Source organism: Anomaloglossus baeobatrachus, chromosome 1 (assembly GCF_048569485.1).
Source record: "Anomaloglossus baeobatrachus isolate aAnoBae1 chromosome 1, aAnoBae1.hap1, whole genome shotgun sequence".
Taxonomy (NCBI): Eukaryota; Metazoa; Chordata; class Amphibia; order Anura; family Aromobatidae; genus Anomaloglossus; species Anomaloglossus baeobatrachus.
In genome coordinates, this window is record NC_134353.1 from 171527894 (window position 1) to 171553825 (window position 25932).

The following is a 25932-nucleotide window of genomic DNA, read 5'->3' on the forward strand; positions in this document are numbered from 1 at the left end:
TTTAACGGATCCGTTATGCCGGATGCGTACAAAACCGGATCCGGTGGATACGGTTTGCATCCGTTTTTTAATCCGATTTGTCCGTTTTTTTGAAGGATCAGCTTTTTTAATTAATTTGGTGCATGCGCAGTTTACAAAAACGGATCCGGTAGCCGCATCCATTTTTTACCGCATTGCGTCCATAGGCTTTCATTGTAAAATACGCCGTATCGCACCGGATCCGGCGCGATGCGGTTTTTTTGCCAGACAAAAAAAACGTTGCAAGACACGTTGCCTCCGGCCGCCGCTTTGATTAATTTTGCCGCATCCGGAAAAAAACGGATGCAACGCAAAGCCATCAGGTACAATCCGGTAACAATGCAAATCTATGGGGATAAAACTGATGCGGTACCGGATCCGTTTAACCCGTTTTTTTCCGGATTGTACCTGATGGAAAAAAACTGATGTGTGAAAGTAGCCGAAGGCTATGTTCACATAGGGCTTTTTTGGTAAGTTTTTTTCCTGACCAAAACCTGATCTTGTGGCAGGAAATCTCCTTTGAGTCATCTGCGTTTTTGGTGCGTTTTTCATGCGTTTTTTTAGTGGCATTTTTGCTGCTGATTTGGTGCAGATTTGCTGCTTTTTTTTTTCTACACAATGGGTTGTATCAATGAAAAAACACAGCAAATCTGCAGCAAAGAATTGACATGCTCATTCTTTAAAAACCTGACTAAAACCACAGGTATTTGACAAAACAGGAAAAAATCCCGATGTGTTTTTGTGTGTGTGCATGAGGTTTCAGAAATCTCAGACTTTGCTGGGACTGTAAAAAGCAGCTTTTTAGAAGCATGGATTTGCATAAAACCAAGGCAAATCTGCAGCTAAAACACGCAGCAAAAACTTACCAAAAAAGCCCTGTGTGAACATAGCATAATAGCAGAACAATGGCCCTACAAACCAAAGTAGATTGTGACTACATTTAACAAAAAAAACAATGACGTGGGGTCTCCCTTATTCTTGATAATCAGAGCAGGTAAAGCAGACAACTGCGAAGTGCAGGCCTCAGCTGTCTGCTTTACCTTGGCTGGTTATTAAAAAAATAGAGGGAATCCCACGTTGTTTTGTTGTTTTTTTTTATTATATATTTCAAATAGTGTTTAAAAAGCGGCTTGGGGTCCCCCCTATTTTTGTTAACTAACCAAGGTAAATTAGACAGCTGAGAGCTGGTATTATCAGGCTGGAAAGACCCATGGTCATTTGGCCCCTCCCAGCCTAAAAATAGTAGGCAGCAGCCACCCCAGAAGTGGTTCATCCATTAGATGTGCCAATTCTAGCTCTTTCTGATTGTCCTAGTGCTGTGGCAATTGGTGTAGTATTTTTTGGGTTGATGTCAGCTGTCAATTCTCAGCTGACATCAAGTCCAGGCATCTATCAGGCATCTATAAGACATCCCCAGTAGTAAGCCATTAAGTGTGGAGATTAAAGGGAATCTGTCACCTAATCTGAGAGCAGCATAGCGTAGAGGCAGACCCGAATTCCAGCGTTGTGTTACTTACTGGGCTGCTTAGTATAGTTTTGATAAAATCACTGATTAATCAGCAGTAAATCATCATTAGAGGACTACTTGGCCTGCTGCTAGATAGTCCATCATATTCATGAGCTCTGTATAACTGCTAGATCTGCAGCAAAGAAAACATTGATTTTATCAAAATGACAACAAACAGCTCAGTAAGTGACACATCGCTGGAATCTGTCTCTACATTATACTGCTTTCAGATGGGAGAGTAAAAACCTGATGACAGATTCCCATTTACAAAAAAAAAAAACATAACACACACATAGGATAAATTGTACGATAGCCCAAAGACACTTGATCTCAATTATGCAGCATAATGAATTGTGAATAGTGATGCACCGTTATCATATGGTCAGTAAATTTACATAGATTATAGCCGCTTAACAATTGTTTTAACAGAGAGGGGTTTGAGGTACCTACACTAGGTTTAAAAAAATCCAAGTCCTAATTATATTCCTAGGGTTTCCTAACACTTGATGGGTATACCCAGAATTATTGAGGTTGTGATTACCTAAGGGTAAGTTCACACAGTGCGTTTTTCGCGGCGTTTTTGCGTGTTTTCGGGTGCGTTTTTGGCCTCAAAACTGCATGACTTTGCTTCCCCAGCAAAGTCTATGAGTTTTCATTTTTGCTGTCCGCACACAACTTTTTTTTTAAGCTGCGTTTTTGAGCTTAAAAAAAAAAAAAAAAAAAAAAAAATGGACATGTCAATTCTTTCCTGCGTTTTTCTGCGTTTTCCCCCCATGCAATGCATTGGAAAAACGCAGCAAAACGCAGGGATCAAAAACGCAGCAAAACGCAGGGATCAAAAACGCAGCAAAACGCAGCGTTTTTGTGCGTTTTTAGCGGCCAAAAACGCAGCGTCAAAAAAACGCAGCGTGTGCACATAGCCTTATACTTTTTCAATAGAAACCCTCAGAAACTGTTGTGGTTTGCATTTATTGATCGGATTTCAGTAGTTTATTTGGAAAAAGCGCAACGGGCATATTTTGTTTATTTTATTATTTATTCAAGTAAACTATTTTTTTCGTGTGTGTCTGTGTTTTTAAACTCTACACCTCCTGGGTTAGTAGTGGCGGTGTCTGATAGACGCCTCTCCTTTACTAACCCCTGGGCTTGATGCCAGTTGTCAATTCACAGATGACATCAACCCCAAAAGTATTACCTTGATTATCACCGCACTAGGGAAAAAAAAAAAAAAATCGGAAAGTTGGGCAAAGCATCAGAATTAGATCTAATGGATGCGCCATTTTGGGGGCGGCTGCAGGTTGCCACTTTTTAGGCTGGGAAGGGCCAAAAAAACATGAGCCTTCCCAGCCTGATAATCAAAAATAATGGGGAAACCAGCGCCGGTTTTTTTTTTGGTTTTTTTTTTTTAATTCTTTAAATAAATAATTTCATAAAAACAGCACAGGGTCCCCTTTATTTTTGATAACCAGCCAAGGCAAAGCAGACAGCTGTCTGCTTTATGTACGCTGGTTATCAAAATAAGGGGGACCAAACGTCTTTTCTTTTTCTTTTTTAATTTTGTTAATCACAACCTACAGGTATTTTTCCCATACCGAAAAGCTTGTTGATCGACTGTGCTGCAGCCTTTGAACAAACTTTATTAGCATACGAACAGCACCCAAACTCTGACACGGACTTCCGTGAAAAGTCTGTGTTCGCATTCGAGCTCCAAACACCAATTGTCCTGTCGAACCCTTAGCTTTACAGTTTGGGTTTGCGCAGTCTTAGTCAGGAGCATTCATATCATAAAAGGCTAGAATAGTATCTATTCAACTGATGTGTCACATAACATATATGAATCCTATTATAGTCACCATTATATGTTAACCAACTGTCACCACCTTCATTTAACATGTAACCGCCAGGAGGGATCACTGAGATATACACTTAACATGGCCAATTAATTAGTGATGAGCAATCCCTACCATGCTTGGGTGCTTGGTACTCTTAACGAGCAGTTAATGCTTGGATGGGCGCGACTCGAGTACCCTAGTATAATGGAAGTCAATGGGGAACTCTACCATTTTCAAGGGAAATCTTCCAGAAAAATACTTGAGTTCCCCATTGTTTTCCATTTTACTCAAGTCGCACCGATCCCAGCATTTACTGTTTGTTACGAGTAGCGAGCACCAGAGCATGGTAGTGCTCGCTCATCCCTACCATTAAGGCAATGTAGACATCAAAACTTTGTAGGTAAAATAAACAGAAAACACTTACTCTTCGTGACGCAAGTCATTGATTGTTCGGTCTAATGAGATCATGTCACTGGCAACCATGTTAAATCCAAATTCCTTAATGGAGGCCTGGACAGAGTCTTTGTAGTCTGAACCCAATATGAATGGTTTTCCCTTTTCTCCCGGGCCACCCGCCACACCCTGGGGTTCCGGTTCTTTCGGTTCAAAATTTCCTAGAACTCCTTGGTGAAGCACTGGATATGAATACGCATGCTTCTGGGGCTTAAAAGTAAGGAACTGTCGTTGCATAACGTTTTGCTGATTATTAACCTTTCCATCCAGGCGGTCTTGATCATTTTGGACCTTGTTCTTTTTGCGTATCGACTCGAGGTCCATTTCTATGCCCTCAACATGGGGCCATGGCATAACTGGCTGGAAATCATTTTTGGGGCCTAGGTTATTTTCTACTTTTCCAGGCTGAGGGAGATTTGCATTTTCTTCCTGTAAAGGAAAATAATAAAATGGAATGAAATACTTAACAAAAAAGTGTTAAACAACTGAAAATATGTCTTATATTCTAGGTTCTTCAAAGTAGCCACCTCTTGCTTTGATTACTGCTTTGCACACTCTTGGCATTCTCTTGATGAGCTTCAAGAGGTAGTCACCGGACACATGAAGAAAAAATATGTTTACTGTGTGCTATTTAAGAATGTCGGTCATGTGGATTTTATGAGCCTTACCAGGAAATTTGAGCTGATAAACTGAAGAGGAGATCTGGAGGCAGGTTATAGATCAGGGGTGGGCAATTAATTTTCCCATGGGGCCGCATGAGAAATTGGGATTGGTTTAGAGGGCCGGACTAATATAATTAACTCAGTTCTACCCAATATACTACATCACTACACCCCCTCCATATACTACACCTGTAATAAACTACACCACTACACCCCTATATACTATACCTGTATTATACTACACCCCCCATATACCTGTAATATACTACACCCCCATATACATTTGTATTATACTACACCACTATATAATACACCTCCGATATACTACATCATTACACCCCTATATACTACACCTGTAATATACTACATCACTACACCCCATATACTACACCTGTAATATACTACAACTCCATATAGCACACCTGTAATATACTACAACTCCATATAGTACACCTGTAATATACTACATCACTACACCCCTATATACACCTGTAATATACTACATCACTACACCCCTATATACACCTGTAATATACTACATCACTACACCCCTATATACACCTGTAATATACTACATCACTACACCCCTATATACACCTGTAATATACTACACCTCCATATAGCACACCTGTAATATACTACATCACTACACCCCATATACTACACCTGTAATATACTACAACTCCATATAGCACACCTGTAATATACTACACCTCCATATAGCACACCTGTAATATACTACATCACTACACCCCATATACTACACCACTATATACACCTCCATATAGCACACCTGTAATATACACCTCCATATAGCACACCTGTAATATACTACACCCCCATATGTCACACACCCTGCTTCCCATACAGCCTGCACCCCCATATCACACACACTACACCCCCATATGTCACACACCCTGCCCACATATCTCACCCTGCCTGTACCCCAACTTACCCCTCTCAAACACTCTGCACCCCTTCACATCCTTCTGTCAGTCTGCAGCCCTCATATGCCACTCACCCTGCAGCCCCCCTCCCCCTCATGTCCCCTCTTTTCTTATTACCAGTCATCATGTGTCCACATCTCCTTCAGGATTCAGTATCTTGCTTTCTGCCCGGCATCCTGTGTCTCCTCCCACACAGTCACATGGGCGTGACATCATCGCAGGTCCTACAGTGCAGGATGAATTATTCTGTCTGCTGTGCTGCTTCTTCTCCTGCACTGACTGTGCGGACCTGCACAGGATCTCTTCCTGCTCGGCACGCTGCAGCCCGGCTCCACTGCACCGGCTGAAGACGGGCGGGCCGGTCACAGAGAGCAGGCGGGCCGGATGTGGCCCGCGGGCCGCCCCTTGCCCAGGTCTGTTATAGATAGTAGGACATTTTATAAATAATTGCAAACTAATAAGTTGTTTTCAAAGCTGCACTTTCTACATTTGGGAACATCCATTATTAATAGGAATTTCCTACAGTACCAGGGACGCAGGAACCATCTTTAATATACGAACCCTCTGTGGCCACAGGTCATAGCATAGGCAATCGGCATGTTATAACAGCCTGTGGTGATGACTCATGTAACTATTTTTGCCAAAAATCTGGTAATGCATTGAGGAGGGAAGCAAAATGTATTGGCTTTTGGTGTTTTTACGCCAATTTGGGCCAGCTCCACCAACAGGAAGCTTGGCAGGAAGGTGTGTGGCCGATCATGGCTAATAAATTCAAAAAGGTAGTGTAATTTCCGACAGAAATATACTATAGTCACAATACTGCACACCCTTCTTCATGAATGGTATTCAATATGCCAGTCTTCATGAAGCCAGGCTTATATCTAAGGAACGGAGATCTATTCTATTGATTATACCCATACTAACATATTAAAGGGAGTTTCCACGCTGAAAACATGAGCTCAAAACAATTGCACATTTTTGTAAAACACCAAATACAAAATTCAGAACCTTGTCGGGTTTAGTGCCCGGCTCTCCACCGCTGCCCTCTGTATTTCGGCTACAGTGGGGAGGTCCTGTTTACAGCTCACATCAACTCTTCAGCCAAGCGCTAAGGGGCACTTTGCACGTTGCGACATCGCTACTGCGATATCATCGGGGTCATATCGAAAGTGACGCACATCCGGCGCCGGTAACGACGTCGCAACGTGTAAAGCCTAGATGCGCCGATAAACGATCGCAAAAGCGTCGTAAATCGGTGATCTGTGTAGCGTCGGACATTTTCATAATGTCGCACCAATAGGAGATACGATGTTGTTCCTCGTTCCTGCGGCAGCACACATCTGTGTGTGAAGCTGCAGGAGCAAGGAACATCTTCTTACCTGTCTCCACCGCCAATGCGGAAGGAAGGAGGTGGGCGGGATGTTTACGTCCCGCTCATCTCCGCCCCTCCGCTTCTATTGGCCGCCTGCCGTGTGACGTCGCACGACCCGACCCCTTTGGAAGGAGGCGGGTCGGCGGCCAGAGCGTCATCGCAGGGCAGGTAAGTGCGTGTGAAGCTGCCATAGCGATAATGTTCGCTACGGCAGCTATCACAAGATATCGCATGTGCGACGGGGGCGGGTACTATTGCGCTCGGCATCACTAGCCGATGCTAGCGATGTCGCAGCGTGCAAAGTACCCCTAAGTGTCTCGGCTGATGTAAACAGTATGCTGAGCTCAGTGATTCGCGGCAGTGGTGATAACTGAAGAAGGCAACTGAACACTTGTAAAAAAAAAAAAAAAAAATATCGCAAATGGTAATCTTTTGGGCCCACAGTTAAACTTCCGGGACCCCCACCGGATCCTAGAACCAGGGCTATATAAAATGGAGCCATGGTAGATCATGCCCACTGCCGTTCCATTAGATGGGACAGCTGGAGATCACAGAGCACTGCGCTCAGCTGGTCTTCAGCACTCCCATAACAAGGAACGGAGCAGCAAGCACATGATTGACCACCACTGAATTCAAATGGGGTCCCCCAGTTCTCTGAAGTGTTGGGGATCCAAGCTACTGTTAAGTTATTTTGAGAATACCCCTTTAAGGGTATGTTCCCATGAAGCATGTTAGCTGCGGACATGCCACAACAACAATGATGAATATTGAGAAAAGGAAGCAGGAGAGCGTTATATTTCACACTTATCATCGCGAGGCGTGAGATTCGACCTCACATCTGCAGCATGGCAGTATATGCTGAGGATGGGAGTACAAATGTCACCGTTTGCCATAACAAGCATGAAATATGCGACTCTGCTCTTAAATCCACAGCTCTTGTCATATCACATGGAAAATCTGAGGTGTGAATTCTTAATATCTCAGGCACTATGCTGGTACTGTAAAACGCAGAGTATAGTCTGCAAGTAAATAAGCAGCATAAAATCCGTTGCATTTCCACCAATAATCCGCATACCCTCCAGGGAATGTGTTCTCAGAAAATTACTCAATAGTTAAAAATATTCTTTGAAAACACGTTGCTGATGTCCTTTTATTCTCACCAGCTTCAATGTCACTATCTAGTTTAAAAATATTCTGAAATCCCGCAGTTTTCTGTACATTAAGCCTCATAATAGATTATAATTGACGACCTGTTGTGCGTTCTCACTATCACCACAGACAGGTATAACACAGCACCATTCACAGCAGATGGACACAGCTCCCCTCCTCCCTCTCCCTGCAAAACTACTTCTGCATGGATCAAAGGGCATTCCTAGAAAACTCTTCAGGTATGTGCACGTGCCATCTTTCAGATGGTGATTTCCCTTCTGACATCTTTCGTGACAGCTTAGTCCCTGGTGTCTTCTTTCCATATATAATATAGCGGTGCCTTCTAAGAGGAAGCTGTGAAGAATGGACCGGTCTCTTGTTTTATCAGATTCACTGCTTTTGAAGTCTCAATTTGATAAAAGAAGTGAGAAAAAAAAAGTAAAAAAAATAAACAAAATCACAAAACATGCACAGCAAATTATTTTTATTATTTATTATTATAGCGTCATCTATTCCATGGCGCTTTACATGTGAAGGTTGTATACATAATAGGGACAAGTACAATAATCATAAACAATACACACAGACTGGTACAGGAGGAGAGGTCCCTGCCCGCGAGGGCTCAGTCTACAAGGAATAGCCGAGGATACATTAGGTGAGGGTAGACTTGGTCGTGCGGCGCTATATCAGGTTAGTTTTTACATTGCTGTGCATATGTTTATTCTTTGTAGCATTTTTTTCTAGAACTTTTTCAGGTGGGTTCAAGGCAGAATCCGCATGAAAGAGGCGTTGTGCACTCATACCCCTACTAAAGTCAATGAACATCTACAGTCTATGGTTTCTTATGGTTCACGTCTCTGAATGATGTTGACAGCAAATCAAGAAAAAGGTCTGCCCTTACAATCAAATACATAAAAATAGACTAAAAAAAAAAAAAATAAAAAAAAATAATGGAGTATCAGTTTCTGGGGTTCTCATTTTGTATTCATCAGGAGTACACCACTCCTTGGTTTCTTGCTTCACGGGGGCCGATGCGCTGCTGCAGATTGACAGTTCTGTGTATCCGCATAGTAGTGCTTTCCTAAGCAGCTAACATTCGCAGCTTTTCCTCTGCATTATGGGAAAAGTGTAGGGTGACTGGGGTTCCTCAGATCTCGTTAGTTTGAGTGGTACAGGCAAGTTGTAAAGCACAGAGTCTGTAAAGAGCGCACAATCTTTGCCTAGATGACTAGCCACTCCAAGACTATGGGGGTGGTCTGTAACGTAGGCAACAATCTGTACACTGTAAGCCTGTAGTCACATGATCGTGTGGCATCCGATGCAAGTGCGTCGGGAGCGATATGCTAATAACCCTAGGCTCCCGCTGTGCTGCGAGTGTAAAGGTACCGTCACACTAAGCGACGCTCCAGCGATCCCACCAGCAACCTGACCTGGCAGGGATCACTGGAGCGTCGCTACACGGGTTGCTGGTGAGCTGTCACACAGGCAGATCTCACCAGCAACCAGTGACCAGCCACCAGCCAGTAGTGACGCGTGGAAGCGATGCTGCGCTTGGTAACTAAGGTAAATATCGGGTAACCAACCCGATATTTACCTTAATTATTAGCGCACACCGCTTAGCGCTGGCTCCCTGCACTCCTAGCCAGAGTACACATCAGGTTAATTACCCGATGTGTAGTCTGGCTATGTGTGCAGGGAGCAGGGAGCCGGCACTGACAGCGTGAGAGCGGCGGACGCTGGTAACGAAGGTCAATATCGGGTAACCAAGGAAAGGGCTTCTTGGTTACCCGATATTTACATTGGTTACCAGCGTCCGCAAAAGCCGGCTCCCTGCTCACTGCACATTCAGTTGTTGCTCTGTTGCTGTCACACACAGCGATGGGCGCTTCACAGCGGGAGAGCAACAACTAAAAAATAGACCAGGACATTCAGCAACAACCAGCGACCTCACAGCAGGGGCCAGGTTGTTGCTGGATGTCACACACAGCAACATCGCTAGCAACATCGCTGCTACGTCACAAAAGTGACGATGTTGCTAGCAATGTTGCTAAGTGAGACGTGGCCTTAAGCCGAGTGTCATGCAACTGTGATCCAATCCTGCGATGGGATCACAGCTGTGGAGGAGAGGGAGGGATTAATCTCCCCATCTCCTCCATTGTCAGCTGATGTGATTATTGCACTGCACTTGGATATCAGAGTGCAGTCCGATGTTTCACACGCATCCATTGACTTGTATGGATACGAGTGACACAGCTCTCGCTGACAATCACAGCATGCTGCGACTTTTCTCTCATCCAGAATCTGGAAGAGAATAAAGCTGACCATCTGCTCTCCCTCATTGAATAACATTGGTCTGAGTGCAAGGAGAGATTTTCTCGCATTGCACTCGTCCAAGTCAGCGCTCGTGCAAGCGAACCCTTAAATTGAAGATCATTCAGTTAGGACTTCTTATAAGAGGTAAACTGCAAAGCTGCCTGGTTTCCATGAGCATTTTGTAATTTTAACCATTTAAGACAACCCTCTTTAGTTTAATCAAATAGATCAAAGGTGAAACATCCTCTGTAGTGCTATAACACTACTATCAGGAAAGTCATCACTATAATATTTGCCTGGGATAGATCTCAAGCTTCTATAGCTGTAAAAATCCCCAGAAGTACAAGGCTCCCAGCTGCGCATTTGTAGCAACAACATAGTAACACATGTAAAACAATCCTATGGGGAATGAGGCATGGTTAATGGCCGATACTGACCCTAAACAGCAGGCGTGTGAATGACGGGCCTCAGCGCAGTACAGCGATACCAGGCCGGTAATGCTGTAAAACACACCCAACTGTGCAATCATAGGGAATGTTTGAACAGCTCGAGTATAGCTAAGCACAAAGCAATTGATCTGAGCACCTTAAAGAGGAGACTGACAAAGTGCAATTATTTCCAGATAGTAGCAAGACTCTGAAGTATACTCTATGCTCATCGAAAGTTAGTCATTAAAAAGTACTTGATTCTGCAGTGGCCATGATTAATATTAGCCCTGACTGGAATATATACAGTTAGGTCCAGAAATATTTGGACAATGACACAAGTTTTGTTATTTTAGCTGTTTACAAAAACATGTTCAGAAATACAATTATATATATATAATATGGGCTGAAAATGCACACTCCCAGCTGCAATATGAGAGTTTTCACATCCAAATCGGAGAAAGGGTTTAGGAATCATAGCTCTGTAATGCATAGCCTCCTCTTTTTCAAGGGACCAAAAGTAATTGGACAAGGGACTCTAAGGGCTGCAATTAACTCTGAAGGCGTCTCCCTCGTTAATCTGTAATCAATGAAGTAGTTAAAAGGTCTGGGGTTGATTACAGGTGTGTGGTTTTGCATTTGGAAGCTGTTGCTGTGACCAGACAACATGCGGTCTAAGGAACTCTCAATTGAGGTGAAGCAGAACATCCTGAGGCTGAAAAAAAAGAAAAAATCCATCAGAGAGATAGCAGACATGCTTGGAGTAGCAAAATCAACAGTCGGGTACATTCTGAGAAAAAAGGAATTGACTGGTGAGCTTGGGAACTCAAAAAGGCCTGGGCGTCCACGGATGACAACAGTGGTGGATGATCGCCGCATACTCTCTTTGGTGAAAAAGAACCCGTTCACAACATCAACTGAAGTCCAGAACACTCTCAGTGAAGTAGGTGTATCTGTCTCTAAGTCAACAGTAAAGAGAAGACTCCATGAAAGTAAATACAAAGGGTTCACATCTAGATGCAAACCATTCATCAATTCCAAAAATAGACAGGCCAGAGTTAAATTTGCTGAAAAACACCTCATGAAGCCAGCTCAGTTCTGGAAAAGTATTCTATGGACAGATGAGACAAAGATCAACCTGTACCAGAATGATGGGAAGAAAAAAGTTTGGAGAAGAAAGGGAACGGCACATGATCCAAGGCACACCACATCCTCTGTAAAACATGGTGGAGGCAACGTGATGGCATGGGCATGCATGGCTTTCAATGGCACTGGGTCACTTGTGTTTATTGATGACATAACAGCAGACAAGAGTAGCCGGATGAATTCTGAAGTGTACCGGGATATACTTTCAGCCCAGATTCAGCCAAATGCCGCAAAGTTGATCGGACGGCGCTTCATAGTACAGATGGACAATGACCCCAAGCATACAGCCAAAGCTACCCAGGAGTTCATGAGTGCAAAAAAGTGGAACATTCTGCAATGGCCAAGTCAATCACCAGATCTTAACCCAATTGAGCATGCATTTCACTTGCTCAAATCCAGACTTAAGACGGAAAGACCCACAAACAAGCAAGACCTGAAGGCTGCGGCTGTAAAGGTCTGGCAAAGCATTAAGAAGGAGGAAACCCAGCATTTGGTGATGTCCATGGGTTCCAGACTTAAGGCAGTGATTGCCTCCAAGGGATTTGCAACAAAATATTGAAAATTAAAATATTTTGTTTGGGTTTGGTTTATTTGTCCAATTACTTTTGACCTCCTAAAATGTGGAGTGTTTGTAAAGAAATGTGTACAATTTCTATCAGATATTTTTGTTCAAACCTTCAAATTAAATGTTACAATCTGCACTTGAATTCTGTTGTAGCGGTTTCATTTCAAATCCAATGTGGTGGCATGCAGAGCCCAACTCGCGAAAATTGTGTCACTGTCCAAATATTTCTGGACCTAACTGTATATCCCTTTAATATTTCAATTCGAACAGACTCTTAGATTCCCATTAAATAGAACACTAAACTGGTTATGAATGCTGGCATTAAAGGGTACCGGTCAGCAACAAGTAGTGGTACAAGCACTTGTCCCCAAATAAATTTTTGGTTTGTAGAGATCTTCTGATCAGTTACATATAGTGACTGATTGGGGGCAGGCCAGGCCTTAAAGAGGTTGTCCGCAACCTGGATATTGAGGACTTAACCTTCTAACTGGTCACTAATATCAGATCTGAGTTGGACTCCCACGTACATAGCACCCCCACCAAATCTTCTGCAGTGTTCGGATGAAAGAGTATCGAGCTGGAACAAGTACTGCAGCTCTACCCCTAAATAGTATATAGGAACTGTGCTGCAGTACCCAACAATGGCCACTGAGCAGCGAATGGAAATGCTGTCCAGGCTCAATACAGTGTTTACGGGCTACTGCCAGAGCTGGTAAAATCGTATTGGTAGTAAATTCACCTACCCTTTTTGACCCTAATCCTCCCACCTTTTTCTTCTTTGACTTTCTTTTCTCTCTTTTTCTTTCTTGTTCATGTTTTACTCAGTATCTTCTATTCTGCCAACTCACACTTGAGTTACGGCCCCGGTTTTGTTCACTCCTCTAAGGTGGCCTCGTTATATAGTATAAAAAGGTATTATGTTGATCCTCCGACAGTAGTCGGTTACAGCTTTCATTGTTGTTTATACAGTCTTGAGTTTTGTATCTCCCCATATTTTAGGATTTGATCTGCTAACAATTCCTCGATACAATGCTTGTGTTCTGACATTGTGCTTTATTCTGTACAATACGGTGTTTCCTGTGTTATTAATAATGTTAATAAAAGTTAAATTAAAAAAACAAAACAAAAAAAACCAAAACGTATTGGTGGCTTTCCTGGATGTTGCCCACCCACCAATCTGATTTGGATGTTAATCCCAAGGATAGGTCATCAATATATCAGCCCTGAACAACCCCTTTAACAATCCTTCTGTTCTACATAGACTGGAAGAAAAAAGAAGATAGAAGAAGAAAAAAAAAAAGAAGAAGGAGACCCTAAGAAACTACCCTCTGAGAAAAAACAAAAAATAAAAGGCCCCTGTTCCATGACAACAGACAGCTACAACAGACACTGCTGACTAGTGGCAGGGGTCAGCTGCCAACTTCAAAACTAAAACGGAAGGGTTTTTATGGTTCAGGAAACCATTTAGGTTCTCAATCACATGTGTGTATAAAACAGGTACATGAAAACCCAATACCAGTGTCATCAGTGTTTTCCATCAGTGTGCTGTCAATGATTTTTGTGGTTTGGCTAAAGAAATAAAGATATTACAAAGCATCTCCTATACTTTCTGTGTTAACACATACAGCAACAGCACACGGATAGCACACCGATGGCATCTGTGAGCTGAATGTGTTTTCCATGCACCCATAGACTTGTTTTGGCTTATCATCCATGTTGCCAGAAAACAAAAAAGAGACAAGTGAAGATCACAATAGGTTATAATGTGTGCTGTGGTATTCGTGGAAAAAAAAAAACAGATGCCACATGTACCGGAAACACGGATGTGTGAAGGGGGCGTGAAATAGTTTACCAACCTTGGAAAACGCAACCTGCTACAATGCTGTTCGTACATTTAAACTCGCTATCATTCTTACATTCTTTCTTGTCCTGATATCTACAATCAGGGCACAGTCCGAAAGCCAAATGCAGATTAATCAGATGTATATTATCCCATGATCAAGCTAGGCAAAACAAGCGTCTGGGTGTTCACCATCAGAGTCTGTATGGCTATTCTCTCATTACCATTTTGTATTTGATTGATTTCTAGGTTTCACCCCACTAATTTAAATAGCCAAATACTTTAGCACAAATGTAGGCACATAATAAATGACCTGTATAGGGAGGAGTAGTTTGTAATGTAATTTCACCTTCTGTACATGCATTATTCACCTTACACAACCCTTTAGGCGTTTTCCTTTGTGCAATAATGCCAATTTCATGTAATGATTTTAGATAAACAGCAAAAACTATATTCAAATCTGATTTTATTTTCATTGTTCTCTTGAAAATTAGTCCATAGATTTTGGAAATACAGCTTCTTCTTAAGGCTCGCTCACACAAGCGTGTAACACAGTCGAGTGCAATCCGATGTTTCCTTGGATAGCACTTGACCTAATGGTATACTATGGGGCAGTGTCGACCAGTGGGTTTTTTCTTCCATGTTGATTTAGCACTAGGAAAACAAAAAACCCGCTGCATCCTGTGATTGGCAGTGTACAACGGATGGTGTGCACCTATTTAAGTTGATGGGTGCATGCAAAACATAGGAATTTCAGAACAGTCCAATATACGCAGAAACAGACAATGGAGATATTAAGTTCTCGGTCTTCTCCACACCTGTGACCCGATTGTCTCATGCGAGAGAATAGTATCACAATGAATGACAATCAGGTCAAACTCTGATCAGTGTCATCAACGTGATCAGTCCGATTCTCTCGAATGACAGAATCTCTACGGCCGTGTGAACAAGCCCTTAAGGAGAGCTGCAGGTACATGGAGATGTGCTTAATTCAGGAGACAACTTTGGTCTTAAAATCCCTGTACATGTGATAAGTGAAGTCCCATTCCTGTAAAGCCACTGATTCATTAAACAGTTTTCACCAGAATTCTGATATAAAACTATTTGAATTGCCACAAAATGTTTGCTCAATTTGTAGTTTCACAAAAAGTTTACAACTTGACACGAATCCCGGCCTCTTTCCGTCACATTTTGAAAAGTCAGAGGAGATTCATGGGGTAAATCATTAGTTACCACTCAATAGTGGGATAATTTACAACAGAAATGTATATTTCTGTAAAGAAACGTGCCAGAGTCATTGATCAGAGCGTGCCTTTAAATAAATTTTGTGCTACAGCACTCTCTTCATCAAGACTACAAACTAGTGTTGATTAACCGTGGCCTTTATGTTTAGGACGATTAGACCATTTTCACTTTTGTTCCCAGCAATAGGGATGAGAAAACCCAAACTGTGAAGTTCGGGATTCGTACCAGACCCGTGGACACCAGGCCTCAAACTCGAACTATTCAAGAACGTTCATGCCCGAATTTGGCGTTCGGGTGCAGTTCATGCTAATAAAGATGTTGACAGGCAGCATCGCAACCAAACAAGGTTTTTGGCATGGGGAAGATGGCTGTACGGTGAACAAAATAACATACCGTAGTTCAAAAAATAATTTCTCACGGAGCAGAAGAAATTCCAGGTCTGCTGCTGACCAGGAGTGACCTATGTAGCCTCGTTTTGAGATAATTCTCAGAAATAACTTCCGTAAGAGTCGATGGGCACTGTGAGACAGTACACCATGGGATTACATCAGAACTTTGATGATTTTTTTAGAATTAATAAATTGGTGAACAAGGGAGTGCTTGTCTTTATACAAATAGACTATTTTTTTTCCTGTGTGTGTTTTTTTTTTTTACTGTATACTTACTGGGTTGGTAATGGGGGTGTCTGAGACTCCTCTCCATTACTAAACCTTGAGGTTGACGTCAGCTGTCAATTCACAGCGGATATGAACCCCAAAAGTATTACCTAATGTTCCACTGCACCATGGCAAATCGGTAACAGCCAGGCAAAGAGCCAGAATTGGCGGATGCGCCACCTCTGGGGCGGCTGTCGGCTACTATTTTTCGGCTAGGAAAGGCCAAATAACCATGGGCCTTTCGAGTTTGATAAAGCAGACAGGAGATGACTAATATTACCTTGGTTATCAAAAATTGGGGGTTACCCACATCATATATTTTTTTTTAATGTATGCCCCATCTAGATTTGTTTGCATTGCAATTGTCCTGCTCTTACCCCCATTTTTCTTCCTTTTGAAGCCAACTAGCCCTTACTACTACCATTTTACAACACCGATGTACGAGTCCCCTTTTGACTTAAATGGGGTTCGGGATCCAGGGTCAAGTTCAGGTCATGTCTGGGTATTAAACTAAAGTCCGGCCAAACCTGAACTTCCACGGGTCTGCTCATCCCTACCCAGAACCAACATCTTTTACTGTAAACATACATGAACACGAGGAAGCTGCTGTGTTTTGCAGCTATACATGTGGGGATCCCCCATTGACACACTGCTTGGAGCCTTCTTGTAATATGTGCTTTCCATTGATTATTTTTCATGAGAAATGGATACTGTGAAGATCTGAGGTTGTGGGTTTTATTAACCACCTAGGCAGATTAATGATACGACATTTTTTATTTCCTCCATACACTGTTACAGCAACCATAGTCCTAAATGCTCCTCTAGATGACTGATATCACCACCTTAGCACGTGTATCCAGCTCCAGCTGGCAACAACAGTCCTTAGGATAGTTTGTCAAATCTAGACGACTTATGACTGTAGCACATTTATCCAGTTCCAATCTCTATAGTCCATTCATATGCTCAGAACCTGGCCACAGCAACAGACCTTCGCCCCTCTACATCACAGCACCAACTCCCATCAGCGTTTTTCTGCCGCACTGCCAGATCCGGCACAAGTACAGTACAGTTCAATACAGTTCACAGACAGTGCGGCAAGCCCCGTTCACATGCTGTCACATGCTCCAGTCACATGACCGAATGTGCCCGGAGCTTGCCAGTAAGGCTACTTTCACACATCCGGCTTGAGCTCTGCGGCTCAATCCGGCTGTGCAAGCTATGCAACGGATGCGGTGAAAACACCGCATCCTTTGCATAAGTTTTTCCTTTGCGGCCAGTCCGGTTTTTGCCGCTTGCGGCATGCTACTGAGCATGCGCAGTGGCAAAAACCGCATGCGGCGGCCGGATGCGGTTATTGCCGCATCGCGCCGCATCCGGCCGCCATAGGCATGCATTGAAAAATGCGCCGCTTCGTCCGAATGCGGCGCGATGCGTTTTTTTTTTTTGCCGCACGAAAAAACGTGCCAGGCAACGTTCCATCCGGCCGCCGCATCGGCTAAATCTGCCGCATGCGGCAAAAACCGGATGGAACACAAGGCCATGCGGCACTAATTAAAGTCTATGCAGGAAAAACGCAACCGGCAGCAAAAAAAAACGGTTGCGATTTTCCTGCAAAGTGCCGGATTGTGCCGCATAGCAAAAACCGGAGGTGTGAAAGTAGCCTGAACTGTACTACACTTATGCCGGATCTGGCAGTGCGGCAGGAAAACGCTGATGTGAAACCAGCCTTAGACATTTTCTACATGAAGCTCAAAGTATGAAGGTTCCAGAAGTCCAGTCTCTGGCCCTGCTTGCAAATTTGTATATTAGAAACCACCTGCAGAGGAACAAAAGACTCATAACCCCCCACCAGATGCAGGACAATGAATTCTACTGTAGGTCTGATTACATCAGAGTCCAACTAAAATGACACACTGTTATAACCCCTTCCCCCTTCAAATTGTGTACATTAAACTGATAAACAAGCAATCTCTAATAAATCACAATAAGATTGATGTAACCAGTGCTCAGTGCTGAAGAAAGTCCAATAGTCTTTAGTTTGTGGGCAGCTCCTCACAGGTACTAACTTTTATTTGAGTTATTCTTTGTACATACAGATATATATATAATATTATTATATTTTTATATATACCGTATATATTATATATATATATATATATATATATATATATATATATATATATATATATATATATATATATATATATATATATATATATATATATATATATATATATATATATATATAAATAATACAAAAAAAAACACACACACACACCCCAACTAATTTCACCATTAGCACTGTTTCTGGTGCTCTCTCTATTAGGGCTGTTGAAATTGTTTCCATATGGTTTGAATATTTGTTACATATTTGTCTTTATTATAATCCATTTCACTTTTAAGACTATGTGCGCACGTTGCGTTCTCTGCAGTGCGAAAAAGAACGCACCCTCTGGCAGACTGGACACTGCGTTTATAAAATAAAATGCATCCACAAGTCATGCATTTTGGATGCTTTTTCCATGCGTTTTGCATGCGTTTTGGATGCATTTTTGACAGTGCATTCCCCCGGCAATTCAGCTCTGCTACATGCTGGCTGACAGACACAGAGTCGTGCGATGAGAATGAACTCGGGTGAACTGCACCCGACTTCATTGTCACACCGCAACTCTGTCTGTGTGTGGTGTCCAGATTATCATCTTCACCGCACACATCCCGACATTACCGCCGATATCCCCGCACAAAACCCGACATTCCAACATCCCCGCATACATCCTGACATTACCGCCGACATCCCCGCACACATCCCTGCACAAAACCTGACATTACCGGCGACATCCCCGCACACAACCCGACATTACCGCTCACATCCCGACATTACCGCCGACATCCCCGCACACATCCCGACATTACCGCCGACATCCCCGCACACATCCCAACATTACCGCCAACATCCCCGCACACAAACCGACATTACCGCCCACATCCTGACATTACAGCCGACATCCCCGCACACATCCTGACATTACCGCCCACATCCTGACATTACAGCCGACATCCCCACCCACATCCCGACATTACCGCCGACATCCCCGCACACATCCCGACACTACAGCCCTCATCATCACCGCACACACACTGGCATTACCTCAGTGACGTCCCCGCTGACAGAGCGATTCACTTCAGTTGTTGCGTGGAGCTCACAGGAGCGGCGGTGTTCTACTGCCGCTCCTGTCAGCTTCATGTAGCAGAGCTGGATGCGTCGCGGGACCTCTGGATTACGCCGAACCTGGAGGGGTATTTGGGGATTTTAATAAAGTGGTGAAAGAGGGTGTTTTTTTGTCTTTTATTCCAAATAAAGGATTTTTTCGGATGTGTGTTTATTTACTTTCACTTACAGGTTAATTATGGAAGGTATCTCGGGGAGACGCCTGTCATGATTAACCTAGGACTTAGTGGCAGCTATGGGCTGCTGCCATTAACCCCTTATTACCCCGATTGCCACCGCACCAGCGCAATTCGGGATGAGCCGGGTAAAGTCCCGGGACTGTCGCATGTAATGGATGCGGCAATTCCGGGCGGCTCCTGGCTGATATTGTTAGGCTGGGGGGCTCCCCATAACGTGGCGCTCCCCATCCTGAGAATACCAGCCTTCAGTCGTGTGGCTTTATCTTGGCTGGTATCAAAATTAAAGGGGACCGCACGTCATTTTTTTAAAAAAAAATTATTTATTTTACTGCACGATATAGACCCGCCCACCTGCGGCTGTGATTGGTTGCAGTCAGACACGCCCCCACGCTGAGTGCCAGCTGTCTCACTGCAACCAACCAATCATAGGCGCCGGTGGGCGGGGAAAGCAGGGAATACGAGATTGAATAATGAGCGGCCGGCATTTTCAAAAGAGGAAAAGCCGCCGGAGCAGTGTGAACGCCGTGCAGTGCCGCGCCGGTGATCGAGGACCGGTGAGTAAATGGGGGGGGGGGTGGAGGGGGCGGGGGGGAGGGAGAGACCGACCGACTGACAGAGAGACAGAGACAGAGACAGAGAGAGCGAACAACTGACAGAGAAAGAGACCGACAGAGAGGGAGATTCACCGACATCCACAGACAGAAATTGACCGACATCACAGAGACTGAAAAGACCTGCGTTTTCCTTGTCAAAAAAGCATGCGGAACGCAACAAAAATGCAGTCCGAGTGCATTTTGGTTGCGTTCTGACCCACATCATTGATTTCAATGGGTGGAGAACGCAGCTACAATGCACAAAAGAAGTGACATGCTGCTTTTTTTTCCGCAGCGATTTTGGGCATCCAAAACGCTGCATTTACAACGCTGCATTGATTTTTCGGCTTTCTCATAGACTTTGCTGGGGAAGCTGAATGCATGCAGTTACGCTGCAGTTCAAAACGCAGGGTTTCCGCAGGAAAAAAACGCAACATGCGCACATAGCCTAAGAGGCATTAGTGACTGTATGGTCATATTGATAGGTTATTGATTGTATACATTTCAATCCAGAAGGATCTTTTAACCTACGTTACATGTTTATCATTGTTGTATAGTAATATACATATTTATGGGGTTGTCATAGTTTTATTTTTAATTGGGGAGTTATATGGTGTTAATAAAATGTATTGCCCAGTACCTCTGGGTGTGCATCTTTTCCATATTGCTTTTTTTCTCTCTTTTTTTTTGATCATTAGGTTTGACCAAAAGTGGTCTTTATGGAAAAATTGCAGACAAATGCCTTACCTTCCACATGGAAACAAGGCCAAGTGACTAAACAGTGTATGAACATATAAGAATTGTGGTAAAGAAAAATTGCAACAGGTACTCTGAACTAATGAGTCAAAATTTGAAATATTTGTCTGCAAACTGAAGGCAGTTTGTTTTCCAAAGTACTGGACTGTTACATTATTGGAGTGTCCCCAGGCAAGAGTGAAGCATGGTGGAAGTTCTGTGCAAGTTTGAGGCTGTATTTCAGCAAATGGAGTTAAGAATTTTTTTTTTTTTTTTTAAGATTAAAGGGAACCCCAGTGCTGCCCAAACCACAAGCAGTTGCGTCCACCTACTTAAATTCCCTGCCCCAAACTCCCTTTATTATATTGGATACATAAACGTTTCTTTTCGAAGTCTGTTTATTATATGCAAATAAACCCTTTGACTAGTGGATGAGGCGTTAGTTTCCCCAGACTAGTAGGCCCACTAGGTATGTTATCACCCCCCCGAGGGCAAGATAACATGATTTACAAGAGTCGGTGTCATTACCAGTGCTCAAAAAATTTTGCGGATCCGCACGGCATGGTTCCCTTACATCACATCTGCACATGATCGTAAATGCAAAAGTGCTTTGAGCGCGTACGCATATGGTTTAACCTGCGCAAGGACAAGATCACCTCACTCTTGACAGGCTCTGTCATGGACACAGACAGTGCAGATGAGGCACATATGCGTCCCATCAGCTAACCCATGCATGTGCACTTCTCTAACCGGACAGACGCAAGCCCACTTCCTTAGCAGGCAGTGCATTCCAGCTCCTGGGCTGTACCGCCTATTAACTTAGTTCACTTCCGAACACCGCAGTACATTGGTGAACATTGCCCCCATTTAATAGCCATGTGTTAGGCCACCGGCTACACACCAATTCTGCGGCCATGAACTTACCTGTACCATCCTGGCACATCTAAAGAGAAGCTCATTAGGGACTATTCTTCTTGATAGATGCACATTTACATACATATCCTGACATAAAAGATACTTTTTGACCCAAACATATGGATCTATTGTGACATCCTGCTATGTCACAGAAAGTAACACTTCTATATTTGTAATGTGTGCGTGTGGTATCCATGAAAAAAAAAAACAAAACAAAAAAACACAGATACCACATGTACAGGAAACAAGTACGTGTGAAGGGGGTTCTAATAGTTTACCACCCTTGGAAAATGCAACCTGCTACAATGCTGGTCATACCCTAACAGCAGACAGCATTTTGACCCGACTCCATACACTTAGCTGAAAAGATTAGGCACGTTGAAATCCAACATGCTACCTTCTCCTGATATCTACCATCAGGGCACAGTCCGAAAGCCAAACGCAGATTAATCAGATGTATATTATCCCATGATCAAGCTAGGCAAAACAAGCGTCTGGGTGTTCACCATCAGAGTCTGTATGGCTATTCTCTCATTACCATTTTGTATTTGATTGATTTCTAGGTTTCACCCCACTAATTTAAATAGCCAAATACTTTAGCACAAATGTAGGCACATAATAAATGACCTGTATAGGGAGGAGTAGTTTGCAATGTAATTTCATTCCTGTACATGCATTATTTACCTTACACAACCCTTTAGGCGTTTTCCTTTGTGCAATAATGCCAATTTCATGTACTGATTTTACATAAATAGCAAAAACTATATTCAAATCTGATTTTATTTTCATTGTTCTCTTGAAAATTAGTCCATAGATTTTGGAAATACAGCTTCTTAAGGCTCGCTCACACAAGTGTGTAACACAGCCGAGTACAATCCGATGTTTCCTTGGATAGCACTTGACCTAATGGTATACTATGGGGCAGTGTCGACAAGCGGGTTTTTTCTTCCATGTTGATTCAGCACTAGGAAAACAAAAAACCCGCTGCATCCTGCGATTGGCAGTGTACAACGGATGGGGTGCACCTATTTAAGTTGATGGGTGCATGCAAAACATAAGAATGCCCTCAGATATAATTTCAGTACAGTCCGATATAGACAGAGACAGACAATGGAGAAATTAAGTTCTCGGTCTTCTCCACACCTGTGACCCGATTGTCTCATGCGAGAGAATAGTATCACAATGAATGACAATCAGGTCAAGCTCTGATCAGTGTCATCAACGTGATCAGTCCGATTCTCTCGAATGACAGAATCTCTACGGCCGTGTGAACAAGCCCTTAAGGAGAGCTGCAGGTACATGGAGATGTGCTTAATTCAGGAGACAACTTTGGCCTTAAATTCCCTGTACATGTGATAAGTGAAGTCCCATTCCCGTAAAGCCATGGATTCATTAAACAGTTTTCAGAAGAATTCTGATATAAAACTATTTGAATTGCCACAAAATGTTTGCTCAATTTGTAGTTTCACAAAAAGTTTACAACTTGACACGAATCCCGGCCTCTTTCCGTCACATTTTGAAAAGTGAGAGGAGATTCATGGGGTAAATCATTATTTACCACTCAATAGTGGGATAAATTACAACAGAAATGTATATTTCTGTAAAGAAACGTGCCAGAGTTATTGATCAGAGCGTGCCTTTAAATAAAATTTGTGCTACAGCACTCTCTTCATCAAGACTACAAACTACAGTGTTGATTAACCGTGGCCTTTATGTTTAGGACGATTAGACCATTTTCACTATTTTTTTTCCTGTGTGTGTGGTTTTTTTTTACTGTATACTTACTGGGTTGGTAATGGGGGTGTCTGAAACTCCACTTCATTACTAAACCTTGGGCTTGACATCAGCTGTCAATTCACAGCTGACATCAACCCCAAAAGTATTACCCTAATTTCCACTGCACCATGGCAATCGGTAACAGCCAGGCAAAGAGCCAGAATTGGCGGATGTGCCACTTCTGGGGCGGCTGTCGGCTGCTATTTTTAGGCTAGAAAAGGCCAAATATCCATGGGCCTTCCCAGTTTCATAAAGCAGACAGCAGAGGACTAATTACCTTGGTTATCAAAAATTGGGGGTGACCCACATCATATTTTTTTTTTTTTAAAATGTATACCCCCATCTAGATTTGTTTGCATTGCAATTGTCCTGCTCTTACCCCCATTTTTCTTCCTTTTGAAGCCAACTGGCCCTTACTACCACCATTTTACAGCACCGAAGTTAGAGTCCCCTTTGACTTAAATTGGGTGCGGGGGTCCAGGGTCAAGTTCAGGCCAAGTCTGGGTATTAAACTAAAGTCCAGCCAAACCTGAACTTCCACGGGTCTGTTCATCCCTACCCAGCACCAACATCTTTTACTGTAAACATACATGAACATGAGGAAGCTGCTGTTTTGCAGCTATACATGTGGGGAGCCCCCATTGATAGGCTCCAAGCAGTGTTTCTTCTTGTAATATGTGCTTTCCATTGATTATTTTTCATGAGAAATGGATACTGTGAAGATCTGAGGTTGTGGGTTTTATTAACCACCTAGGCAGATTAATGATACGACATTTTTTATTTCCTCCATACACTGTTACAGCAACCATACTCCAAAATGCTCCTCTAGATGACTGATATCACGACCATAGCACGTATATCCAGCTCCAGCTGGCAACAACAGTTCTTAGGATAGTTTGTCAAATCTAGACGACTTATGACTGTAGCACATTTATCCAGCTCCAAGCTCTATAGTCCATGCATATGCTCAGAACCTGGCCACAGCAACAGATCCTCGCCCCTCTACATCACAGCACCAACTCCCTCACTAACCAAACGTGTGGCATATTGTTGTACCTCTCCTGGGATCCACCCTCTGGATGAGCAGAAATACTCGCCCCCTTAGACATTTTCTACATGAAGCTCAAAGTATGAAGGTTCCAGAAGTCCAGTCTCTGGCCCTGCTTGCAAAATTGTGTATTAGAGAAGCCACCTGCAGAGGAACAAAAGAATCACAACCCCCCACCAGATGCAGGACAATGAATTCTAGTGTAGGTCTGAATACATCAAAGTCCAACTAAAATGACACAGTTACAACCCCTTCCCCCTTCAAATTGTGTACCTTAAACTGATAAACAAGCAATCTCTAATAATTCACAATAAGATCGATGTAACCAGTGCTCAGTGCTGAAGAAAGTCCAAAAGTCTTTAGTTCGTGGCCAGCTCCTCACAGATACTAACTCTTATTTGAGTTATTCTTTTTACATACAGCTTCATGCATATATAGGATTATATAATACAGACACACACACACACACACACACACACACACACACACACACACACACACAACTGATTTCACCATTAGCACTACTACGTGCAAAAGACAAAGTAAATAGTTTGTATATTTGTATCGTTTGCTTATGCTAATTCTAACAGGGGGAGGGGATAACTATGAATATATTATCTGCTCCAGTGCAACTGTCACTCAAGAAGCTGCTCATTTTATAAACTTTACTTTCTTGGATTTCAAAACCTAAACATCTGAGCTGACCACTACAGGTATGTAGAGACTCAGCCTGATAGTGCCAGTATAGCACTGGCTTTAGCTTATATACGAAAATCCTGGTGATTGGTTCCCTTTAAATAGTTTACAAACTTTGGAAAATGCAACCTGCTACAATGCTGGTCATACACTACCAGCAGATGGCATTTCGACCCAACTCCATACACTTAGCTGAAAAGATTAGACAAGTTGAAATCTAACATTCTTCCTCCTCCTGATACCCATCATGGGCACAGTCCGAAAGCCAAACACAGATTAAATCAGATGTATATTATCCCATGATCAAGCTAAGCAAAACAAGCGTCTGGGTGTTCACCATCAGAGTCTGTATGGCTATTCTCATTACCATTTTGTATTTGATTGATTTCTAGGTTTCACCCCACTAATTTGAACAGCCAACTACTTTAGCACAAACGTATGCACTTAATAAATGTCCTATATAGGGAGGAGTAGTTTGCAATGTAATTTCACCTTCTGTACATGCATTATTCACCTTACACAACCCTTTAGGCGTTTTCCTTTGTGCAATAATGCCAATTTCATGTACTGATTTTAGATAAACAGCAAAAACTATATTCAAATCTGATTTTGTTTTCATTGTTCTCTTGAA

At 42.9% G+C, this 25932-nt stretch overlaps 1 protein-coding gene across 2 annotated transcripts in view; it reads right to left on the bottom strand.

Moving 5' to 3' along the window:
- The window catches only part of GALNT7 (polypeptide N-acetylgalactosaminyltransferase 7), a 258190-nt gene that overhangs the window by 153758 nt on the left and 78500 nt on the right, over positions 1 to 25932 (bottom strand). For both annotated transcript variants that reach the window (XM_075347204.1, XM_075347203.1), the window contains exon 2: positions 3782 to 4239. In XM_075347204.1, the coding sequence (XP_075203319.1) occupies positions 3782 to 4239 (458 nt within the window). The remainder of the gene's footprint in view (positions 1 to 3781; positions 4240 to 25932) is intronic.